The 12,039-nt window shown below is 37.9% G+C and overlaps 1 protein-coding gene and 2 non-coding genes across 6 annotated transcripts in view; 2 read left to right on the forward strand and 1 right to left on the reverse strand.

Annotated features, from left to right (window-relative positions):
- The window catches only part of LOC126971410 (uncharacterized), a 71,774-nt gene that overhangs the window by 58,047 nt on the left and 1,688 nt on the right, over positions 1-12,039 (forward strand). For all 4 annotated transcript variants that reach the window (XM_050817726.1, XM_050817725.1, XM_050817727.1 and 1 more), the window contains 4 exons: positions 590-725; positions 4,990-5,069; positions 6,173-6,382; positions 7,596-7,809. In XM_050817726.1, the coding sequence (XP_050673683.1) occupies positions 590-725; positions 4,990-5,069; positions 6,173-6,382; positions 7,596-7,809 (640 nt within the window). The remainder of the gene's footprint in view (positions 1-589; positions 726-4,989; positions 5,070-6,172; positions 6,383-7,595; positions 7,810-12,039) is intronic.
- Positions 1,780-1,852, forward strand: Trnaf-gaa (transfer RNA phenylalanine (anticodon GAA)). The gene has a single exon. It is a non-coding gene; the product is annotated as a tRNA-Phe (tRNA).
- Trnaf-gaa (transfer RNA phenylalanine (anticodon GAA)) lies at positions 3,583-3,655 on the reverse strand. The gene has a single exon. It is a non-coding gene; the product is annotated as a tRNA-Phe (tRNA).

A 12,039-nucleotide genomic window follows, 5' to 3' on the forward strand; every position in this document is an offset into this window, starting at 1 on the left:
GATTATGTTGACTAGTGGTGCCCCATTTTCGGGTACAGGGTTTGGAACAACGATATTATAGTAATATAATTGGTGCAGAAGTTGTGAGAACTGTTCTCTGTGATCAAACAAAAAACATTTGGCAAGAGAATGCGAAATTGTAGACTGGACCGTTTAATTTGGAGATGCATGTGTTTGCTTGGGTGTCTTGGGTTAAGATATCTTACCGATTGCGCCCACTATAAAATCATAATCGTAAATAGCTACAGTCTGTCTAATTCACGCATTCACGACAATGCTATTCGACTTGACGCGGCTGCGTGGCATTAATGCTTCCAGTCGATCGTTCATATTGGAATGACGCAAAGCACGTTACATAAAGTCTATGTCAAAATCAAGTTTAGTAATATAGTTAAAAGCACCCTAAAAGTCCTCCCTTGCGCGGTGTTTCCAGGGAGATACAACATAGGTACCTCCAAAAAACGCATGCGCATAAACGTTCAGCACTGCTCCTGTGATTACCCGTGTTGAAGGAGAGTGTGGTCGGCAGTGATCACTTAAAATTGATTGTATGACATCTCTGTTTGACAATAATATGTATTGTTTTCAGTGAAATCTAAATGCCACGATGCTCAGGATGTTTTTGACGCTCGTGCAAGTCGAGGTGAAGTTGGCGCATTGGAGCGAAGACCATACTGTGATGCAAAAGGAAGATTTGTAGCATTCGATTGTGTGCCCACACAAACGTAAGTCTTTACTCATAATAACCAAACTGCGCGATACAATCACACCCGTGTATATTCATGAAGTGACCAAACAGTTACCATCGCTTTTCTGATGGCACCTAGTCTTCGCTTTAGGGGCTTGTTGCGGCGTTTGACATGGAGTGTAGAGTTAAATCATAGCACCCCCTTTTTCTAGCTTTTTCATTAACAATTTTTTTACAAATGGGTTTGTTGTTGGTTTAGTTAGCATAAACCATGCCGCTAATTCTTTGTTAGTTTGATCCAAATCGGCCTCTACCATCATATTCAATTCAACATTATTCCCCGAAGTGTCTGGTCTTTCTCGGGGTTCATTCTTCGAGGCAAAGTTTCCTACGGAAGCGATTAAACCAAAAAATTATCGGTGCGTTCATTAGCCTATTTCGTATCCTCTCCAAGAACAGCGATACACATAGAGCTGTTTCGACATACTTAGTTCTCTGCACGAACTCGTGTTCAAAAATTACACAAATTTTCAATCTCAGATCCATCTTAGACGTCTAGATAGAGTCTCTTGCTGTTAGACAACTGATAAAGACAGGCCAGGAATATTAGTTTAGTGTGCGTGACAGCCTACGTCTTACACTCGCGATTTGTGTGACAGCTCGTGATAGTGTGCGTGCATTGCTCAAAAAAGAGGTTAGGTCTAAGCTCAATTTTTATTGACGTTTTCACAGATGTTATCACACAAGTTTATCTATACGTATAATCTAAGGGTGATTATTTTTGACTTTCAGTGAGTGGTATCATATCCTACTTTAAATATTTGAATTGAAATAAAAATAATTGAACTTTACAAACCCAAATGGTGGGAGTTTTGAGAGAAGCTCCTTGACACAATGCAAGGCCTTTGCTATATCCAGGCAAACTGCCAAACTTTCTCCCTTACTTTGTTGCTTTTGGATGTTAAAGGTCTGCACTATCTTAAGAGGTCGTGGTTTATCGCAACTAACAAGTTTGTATTTTTATTTAATTATTTATAAGAACATTGCACTGTACATATTGCATTTATATTATTTTTAGCATCAAGTTCATAGCCGAAATAGCTCAGTTGGGAGAGCGTTAGACTGAAGATCTAAAGGTCCCTGGTTCGATCCCGGGTTTCGGCAAAATTTTGCTTTTTTTTCTTAAAAGTTTGAATTTGTATGCACGTTGTATATCACGTACAGATTCTTCAAGTCGTGTTGGCGCGGGGCGCTCTGTTTATTTATTTACTATATTATATAGACACGTTATCGCATAATATGACATAGTATTTGGTCCCTAGCCCTCCTAGTCCCATAGCCTGTCCTGTATGCAACCAATTTACACGCTATGGTTACCAATAAAAAGCGAAAGGTCAAAGAGTGCACTCTGTGTGCGTGATCATCTTAAGTAGTGGAAACTAACGATTCAGAACTATTACAATTATTTAACATAAAAAGTTTCTCTCAGAAAAATCAACTTTCATCCATAATTTCAGAACACCAACGAAGAATAACAACGGGTCAGTACTTGTACAATAATTTTAATGTGCATTGTGCCTTTAAACTGCATATAAAGTCCTGGTAAATGTTGCTACGATGACAAATGATTTCAACCGCTATGAAAGACATTTATTTACCACAGAGTAGGGATGTATACTTATGTACATTACTAATACCGCTACAATATTAATGTTCTCCCGGTGTCAACGTCTCTACGCAACGCCAGGTTATCGAGCCGTTCAAAGAGCACTGGGTCTGCGACATTTCGAGCAGCACTGAGTTACATGCAGTCAAATGGTTCGAGCTAATACTGGAGGTCTACTCGCAAAATCGACATCGATATATTCGGAACGATGCGATAATACCCCGAATATATCGCCCCTACCCTACTCTAACAAATGTTCGTATTTCATATCGTTTATCGTATCAACATCGTAACCAAGGACTAATATTTTGATTTTTTTACGATTATAGAGAGAATGAATTATGCGTAAACCTTGAAGAACTAAATATTACCTGTGCTATGTCGGTGTTAAGTGTCAAAAGTCAAAACATAGCTTAGGCGCTTAGGACCATGCCGAACTCTGCGCCACCAATTTGCATCATTTACACAAAATGTAAATATTAAAAAATTATGTAATGAATATAATATGACCATTTAAAATTGAATAAATAATACAAAACTTGCGGATAATAAATTGTAAAAAAAAGCTACTCAACCCTTCTCGTCGACTTCCTATTTCTCAGGCGGCCATTTGCATTACTTTCTACGCATAAACGATCAACAAAATGACTTAAATTACTTGGTAGTAAAAAAAATCCTTTTGAATGGTATATCACATATAATTATTTTAATAATATTTATTAATAATGTATATTGTATGGCAAATATATCTATACAACTTGAAACGATAATAGCAACGACAGCTTAGAAGGTGTCGTTCAGATTATCGTAAAAGTAAGTTTGATTATTTGTCAAATTCGAATATTCGTCTCTGACATTTTCAACTAGTACCAAGGGTTAGGAGTTGAGACCGATAATATTGAAAAATGTTTCGTTTGTTCAATCATCGCTTCGACATTGAATACGATGTATCTAAGAGTAGGATTCGACACGACTAATGCCACGATAATTTCCGATTTTAGGAGTAGGCCCCCTGGGGTGCGCCAGACCAGAGATGGCCGGTCCTGCGCTTTGTAGAGCGCTAGAATGTGGGCCGGCTTGAAGTATATATATATATATACCATATAATCTAAAAAAAATGTCAACAGATTCAGCTCAGTCACACGCCATTGCCACGCCCGCTTTTACGCGATTTAAGTCAAGAGCGATTAGTAAGAATAAAAACAATTCGGTTTAAAAAGATTATTTTTGCCGAAACCCGGGATCGAACCAGGGACCTTTAGATCTTCAGTCTAACGCTCTCCCAACTGAGCTATTTCGGCTATATCTTATTAAAGTAAAAACAGCATTCAATTTGTATAAGACGTTTCTGACATCACAGTGCAGGAAAAAACAAAATTTTTGGCCATAGTTGTAATGTAATGTTGTTATACTATATATAATGTACGGGCACAGAATTTTATTTTTAATAAGATAATAATACTGATAAGATTGATCAGAGGTCAATATTTTTTAATTGTACAGCACCTATGTATCTGTCTTATTAATAAACACAGCGTAAAGTTACTCAAAGTTTAAGATTACTTCTTCCGCTCATGTAATTCTGTAGATAACATAACGACAAAAAATTTAAACTTCGGATAACTTGACACACTGATTGATACTTTTTAACAACTTTAAACAAAATAGTTAAATTGTAAGTCCATAAAGGCATTTTAGTGAGCTATAATATTATGTAGATGAACATTATCTTTTGTTATTTGGTAGAGTTCTCGTGACATGCATCGTCATGCTCGCTTAATGACACTGCTTCGGGCGGCGACGTGGGGCGGGTCGTTCCCTTCCCTAAAATATGGTCGAGGGAGGCGATGGCTGATCGATACGTCATGCTCGTGAACGGGCACTGCTTGTGGTGTGCAATGATACTTTTAATAGTATAATATCATTGGTGGTGGGTGGATGATCCTCTCACCGGGAATTTGAATCGGAATCTGATTTATATTTTTTTATTTCTTTTATTGTCTTTATTTTTGTTATTAAAGTTATTATATTTTTATTTATATAATATCTAGTTAATAAAATGCTCGCATAATGCCTTTATTTTACTTACGGTATGTGTGGATTGGTGCAGCATCATCATGTCAAATGTCCATGTCGCACCTACTCCTATAACAATTGGGAACTGTACTCCCAACAATGTTACGTCTACCCTGGACAAACAATCCAGTTAGGCAGGTCCAATTTCGCGACAGAGGTCACTAGTCAATTCAACTCGGATGGGCAGTGTTCGGGAAGTTCCGTAAAATCTTGTCATCCCAAATACCACAGTGTCCGAAGATGAAGGTTTTCAACAAGTGTGTGTTGCCAGTGATGACTTACAGTATGCAGACGTGGTCGCTGACTATGGGCCTGATGAGAAATTGCTCGAAGTTTGCACTTAATCTGGTCTAGATCGCCAGAATACATTGGATGAGGGCATCGTCGTGGAGATCTTTGGGGGAGACCTTGTCCAGCAGTGGACATCTTCCGGCTGATGATGATGATAGATTATGGAAGCCCAATATAATCTTAACCCGTCACAGCACATAGCAGTAGTTAGCAGCTTAGTGGCAGAAAAAGGCGCAATTAAAAAAACGTGTATTTCTCGTTATTCCAGATGTTTCTGTCAGTCTGAAGAAGGAGAACGTTTATTTGGCGAAGTGCTGTACACTGGACCTCTACAGAACATGCCATGTGGTACGTTTTAGTTAAACTAAATTTAAGCTAGAATCTATAATTAAGATCCAGCTTTTTAGGGATCCGCTCTCAATCCAGGACAAATTCAAAAATCATATTAAAGCATCTTTGACAAAGAAGGCTTACTATAGTAGATTATATAGAGGATGCATTATTCTTGTCTGGTTCTACGCAGGCTACCTAAAATTTTGTAATATTATATGTAGGCTAAGTTGTTATATGATTTAAAAGGTGGGCTGGGAGTTTCTAATTAGTTCTTCTCCCCATACCAAAGCCCCTTTTCGAACGTAGATTCATAACGCTTACAAAATGTTGTTGCAACATTATGTGTAAATAAACATATTTCTATAGTCTGGCCGCGCTTCTGTCAGCGAAATGCATATCATACGTAAAACCAAAATGGCGATTTCCGAATAGCTGCCGTGCAAAGTAAAAAAAGATGTTTGAGTACAAAAGTGTCTTATGTCGAGGCAAATGATCTAAGGTGAAGACAATTTGTTTTCGAATTTGATTTTCAACTCAGAAATCTCGCTACTGTTCGATGCACTCGATCATGGCGGTGATACTTTCATCGTCAGACGGCAGCACCTCCGACAAAATCACCTTTTGGCATGGGATATTATCATGGACTAAGCAGAACATAACCACTAGTTTATGCCAGTTTTTGGTGCGAGTGTAGTACTATGGCCAGCGATAGTGCTTTGCGGTTGACCGCAGCGGTTAGCCGATCAGGTTGGCTATATGTATGGCGACGTATTGGTTGTTGACGCGGTTGGCCGTTTAGATCTTATACATCGTCATAGATATAGCCAACCGGATAGCACTATCACCGGCCTTAATCGATTCTGGTCCGTTCGTGCTGTTATCGTGAGACGACAACGTTACTTCCACATTAAAAAGCTCTTAGTCAGCTTTTAACACCATTAGGGCTACGTCTATAGCCACTCACTCCCAATGTTCACTCATTTAAAAAAATCAAGATAAGATCTGGAAATTAGGAGGAACATAATTAATTTCTTTGTAATTTTTTGTTTTAGTAAATGTAAATTTTGATTATCTACGAAAATAAGATAATATAATAAAATATATGAAAATAATTTTAGGATGTTCCCGTTTCAACGAACAAATACGCAAGTTGATATCGACTAAAGTACCATTTCCTGTGCCCGGACCGAGATGTACTGCAGATGGAAACTTCAACCCTGTGCAATGTATAGATAGAATCTGTTATTGCGTGAACAGAATCAACGGAGAGATTTCTGGCGGGGAAACGATAAATTTGGATACAGAACCTATATCAAAATTACCTTGTTGTTAGTATTTTTTTAAATGAAACTTGAATCATTAATTTCAACTACTGCTTTACTTGCTACTAAGTCAGGTTGAAGACTGGTTTCCGAGTTGTGGAGTGGGTTCGAACCCCAAACCTGACTAAGGTTTTTATAACATTATATTTTTATTTTATAAACAAGTACTTAAAACATAATACATATATACATAAATTCGTTTATATTAAGGAGAGTAAGGCTTACGTGATGATGATATGATCACGCGTGTAGAACAGAAGTTTGCTTCATTCAACCGAATCATATGAATCAATATTTTGGCTCTACATTTCCCTGGATCATTGCTGTTATTTAAACAATCTGAATACTTATTTGTTTATTTTTGTTTATTGTTTATGACACTGTGTGAAATGTATCGAAAATGATCCTTAGGAATACAAAAGCACAGGAATTAAAAAAAAAGTGTGTGTACTTATGAACACGCGTTAGATGTTATACTTCTTTGGCGTATGGAAAAATAAATCAAATTTTAACAAATAGTTAAGATCAAAGATAGTATAAACACTCAGCATTTAAGGTTAATATAAACAAGTATAGAAAATTAATTATTTTTTTATACATAAAATTTGTTAATATACCAGAAATAAACAAAACGAAAAAATATTTTTAAGATAATAATGTAATCATTTTTAATTAACGATGTAAATAAATTATACATAACGACAATTAACCTAAAATCTATAAATGCACTCAAAACAGTTTATTCAAATCAGTTTTATCACTAATATTCAATATATATAGATATACTAATAAATTATTAGTAAATACTATCACCATGAAATAGATTTAATAAAAACACCAAAATAATATTTATTTATTCACACTGTTTAATTGTACTGTTACGAAACACGTGTTCTAAATATAAAAATACTGGAATATACAACTTGAACATAGTTATCGATTTTCATGCTACCTAGAACTAACTTCACGATGTAGAATCCAGGTGTCGGTGAGTGCGCATCGTAAAAAATCACTCTCATCATTTTTCTCCATGGCGCCAAAAGAAGTATAACTTCAAAAAACTATGTTAGTGTTTGGAACCGTGTAATACTGACACGTAGTAATCAATATCCATTCCTGTATCCCTGACAATGCACACATGTTTCATGATGTTCTAAAATAAAAACTAATTGCGTATTAATCAGGTTATATGCCTTAATGACTAATTATGTTCGAACAGATGATCCAAACTTCGATCTATTTCCTGAAATATTTTGGGCAGAACCTCCTTACAACTACACAACGCCGTGCTACAACAGCGTGCAAGATAAAGCAAAGATCATAGAGCAGGGTGAAAGAGACGGCTTTATTATGGACTACTTTAATACTTTTGATGACATGGATTGTCTACCAGATGGCACCACTGGCAGGATCGGTAGAACTCGTAATGGAAGGTTTGATTTTTTTTTTATTTATTTATACTTTAATAAAACGGTGTAAGCCAATTACAATATTAAAGTAAGAATTAAATACAAACTAAACATATTTCACAAATAATAATTAACAAATACAAAGTTTACTGTAAATAACTAACAATTAATTAACATCCAACTACCGTTCATCCATTTCTCTCACAAAAACGCAAGCATTCTGTTAAAATCGTCTGCCATCCATCCGCAAATAGATCACAAGCAGGGTTGGCTTCGAAAAGAGCGTTGAGAGCAGAGAGAGACCTCGGTATAGGTGAGTTGGTGCGAGCCACAGTACGATGTGTCGGACTTGCGAACAATCTATGCCTACGCCTCGAACAGTAATTGTCCGGTACAAAGATTCTACATAGGTCAACATGCAAGCTCGGCGCATCTATATCACCTCTGAGAACTCTGCACATAACTGTGAGCTGCTGTCGTTTTCGCCTAACCTCGAGGGAGTTGTAGCCTAATATACCCAGAAGAAAGAATTTTGTGGGATACATATAGGGGTAGTATCCATGCGTACGTTTGTAAAGGTACCTAAGAAAAGCTTTTTGCACCTTTTCGAGAAGGAGTACATAAGTACTTTCATGCGGATTCCACACACACATAGCTGTTTCTAGCTTGCTGCGCACTAAAGCACCAAATAAAAGCTTTATGACTGGTTCAGATGTGAAATCCCCAGAATTCCTCAAAACAAAGCCTAAAATTCTATAGGATTCCTTGGCCAGAGTGGTAATATGATCATGGAAGGTTAACTTTCGATCGAATGTGACACCCAGGTCTTTGATAGTTTCTGGTCGAGATATCGAATCACCACCAATTTTATAATCAAACTCTATTGGGCACCACTTTCGACCGAATGTCATGGCATAGCATTTGGATGTATTAAATGCCATACGGTTCCTCAAGCTCCACTGGAACACAGCTTGCACATCATTTTGGAGTGCCATGCAATCTGAATCAGATTTGATTTCTTTGAAGAGTTTCAGGTCATCAGCATAAAGGAGACACCGAGAATTATCAAGCACATCTGGAAGATCATTTATCATTAAAAGAAACAGAAGAGGCCCCAGTATCGATCCCTGACTAACCCCAGATCGCGTGTGGTAATGATTGGATTCGAACAGACCAAGCCGGACATATTGTTGACGGTCACGCAAGTAGTCTGCGATAAGTCGGAGAAGTCTCGGTGCAAAGCCAATAGCGCTAAGTTTTTGTAACAATATGTCATTATTGACTCTGTCAAATGCTTTCTGGAAGTCAAAGTAGAGCACGTCGACCTGAGAACCACGATCCAGTTTGTCCGAGATAAAATCAACTAGTGACAACAAGTTAGTGTCTACAGATATTTTCGGTCTAAAACCATGCTGTTCGCCACCTATGTATCTGTCCACTTGCGCGTATATGTAGTTATGAATAATGCTTTCAAATACCTTTGCGGGCGAAGACAACACTGCAATAGGACGGTACTCTTCAACTTTCGATTTATCAGAGCTTTTTGGTATTGGGGTAACTCTCGACAACTTCCATTGGGACGGATATTCTCCCGATTCCAAGGCAAGATTGAAAATATGACAAAGAGGCATACAAAAGTTCTTTTTTGCCAGCTTTAGAACTGCAGGAGGAAACAATCCGGTCCTACGGAACTGCTCTGCTTCAACTTGTTGATTCCACCTATGACATCATCAGGTGTAATATGAATGATGTTTACATAATTGCTGTCATACGTCCTATCGAAACCATAAGCTTCATCTGTATCGAGTACAGGTACATCTGGCAAAAAAGTGCTTGAAAAAAAGTTGGCGAAAGCATCTGCAGCAGCAGCATCTAAAAAAGTTTCCACTCCTCAAAAGTCACACTAGGTTCAAATCCACCTTTGGTGCGAAGGCTTGAAACGTGACGCCAAAACCCGCGAGGGTTGGCTTTGATGTTAACTTCAATATACTTAATATAGTCGCAATAGGATGACTCTATTCGGGTTTTAAGATCTGCTCGAAGTTCTGAGAATCTTCTGTATATTTCTGGTGAGTTAGAACATTTCCATAATCTATGCAACTTCATCTTACACTTGATATCTCGGATAATATCACTCGTAAACCAAACGGGGTAACGTTTACTATGGCATGCTTTACGTCGTTTCCTAGGCATGCATTTGGTCAAAGATATTATAAACGGATTTATAAAAATTTTCAGTTGCATCTCTCACAGGATGGGCCTGCAGAACTGTACGCCAATTTGCCTCGATTAATGCAGAAAAAAGCTCATAATCGCATCGTCCAAAATTCCAGTCCCTGCAAGGATTTATATTAGATGGCTCAAGAAAATCTGAACGGCGACATGTATCGAGCCTGACTTCAATCTCTAATGGTGGATGATACGCGTCGGGCAGAACTATACCTTCAGCAGTTATAACACGCACCTCTCCACACACATCGCTCTCTCGAACCAGAATTACATCAAGCATATCTCCAAACATATTTTTGATAATGTTGTTCTCAGATAGATTACAATATGATAAAAAATAACAATAATAATTATTAATATTTACGGATGAACTATTTAAATTGAGATCACCTAATATTAGACCTGGTGCTTTTAACACAGTAATTGTGTGCTCCACCTTACAAAACCACTCCATATAATCACAGTCTCTAGCACTAGGTTTAATGTATACAACCCAAACTTAGAACCGATGACCATGCCGGGAAAAGGATGCCCAGAGATCCTCACCATTGTCGGTCTCCAGTTCATGGCATCTGCTCAATATGACAGGGGAACGGGCAGCAAGCGCCACACCACCACATGGCGTGTCTCTATCTCTACGTAGAATACTCCAATTTGCACATTCAAGCTCAGAAGTCTCCACAGAGCCATAAAGAAATGTTTCCGTAGCAGCTACAATATCACAATCATTCATTGCTAAATTATTCCGCCACATACGCAATTTTGTTTTCAGACCGCGGACGTTCTGATAGAAGATTTTAACGGTTTTATGATGACTACGCTGAACGAAAGGGCTGTTTCTTGCCTCTAGTAACAGGAACCTTGGTAGCGTCATTGATTGTTGCCTTCTGGTGGGTAACCCAAGCCTTAATTCTGGCGTTTATGGGCCAGGCTTCAGCTGAAAAGCATACCTCATAAGCTGCCACAGGTATACCAATCTTGTAGGACTTATAATGTCCTCTTGGGTTCAATTCCTGTACTGTACAAGTACCGGTGGGGCAAAGCTGACAAAGATACTCTCTTACATCTTCAACACACGACTCCATGTTCCACAAGTGCATGTATTTACGAGGCTCCACTGCTTTGAGATTTGTACTAGCTGGACCGGCAGTACCGCATAACGAAGCTGGTCGACGACTTTTCCTTACAACTTCTATCCACTGGTCATCATCAGGGTCGTTACAGGAAGCCGCTGGAATATTCGAGTCATGTACTGCTGGTTGCGATACTTTTGCATTAGCCTTATTGGTTAATGGACAATGAGAAGGTTTTGATGGCAAATGCTGAACTTTGCTGCAAGCAAGATTCGCGACGTTTCCTGTTCTTTTTAAGATTTGCAGAGTGAACAACCGTGGCAGCGCTAGGCTCACATTGTGGCTGCTCAGTAACACTGACAAAATTCTGTCGTGCGAAATTTGTGTTTGCGATACTATTGTCTATTATTCGCGAGGTGTACACATCAAGCTTGTTTCTAAGAGTTGCTAATACAGACACAACCTTGTCAAGACGATCCTTTAACTCAGTGACTTCTTGCCTTAAAAGATAAACTATTATTATTATATATATTATTATATATTATTAGTTTCGAAGTAGGTGTCATCCGTGCCTTGGGAATCATTTCCGACGGGGTTCTTCTTTCGAATAGTTATATTTGAGCTATCCATGCTGCTAGTAAAGTTGCTCAAATAAATGAAATGAAAAAGAAAATACAATAAAAAACAAAAAAAATCCAAGATTCCGGTGGCTCGATCGCCGTACTCCGTGTATCAAAGTGTTACAACTAAATGATTGAGCTAACCGTGACTTGGATGTCGGAATGAAATATTCAATTGTATGTGGCTTATGACAAATTATTGTCAGAAAGTATTGTACACAATAGTCTTTAGTATCAATAACGAAACGTACAATTTAGAAGTACCCTCGCTATTATTTACTCACTTGCGAACATTAATTATTTTAAAAACTGAGATTGATCCACGATTTTTG

The sequence above is a fragment of the Leptidea sinapis genome, chromosome 23 (assembly GCF_905404315.1).
Source record: "Leptidea sinapis chromosome 23, ilLepSina1.1, whole genome shotgun sequence".
Taxonomy (NCBI): domain Eukaryota; kingdom Metazoa; phylum Arthropoda; class Insecta; order Lepidoptera; family Pieridae; genus Leptidea; species Leptidea sinapis.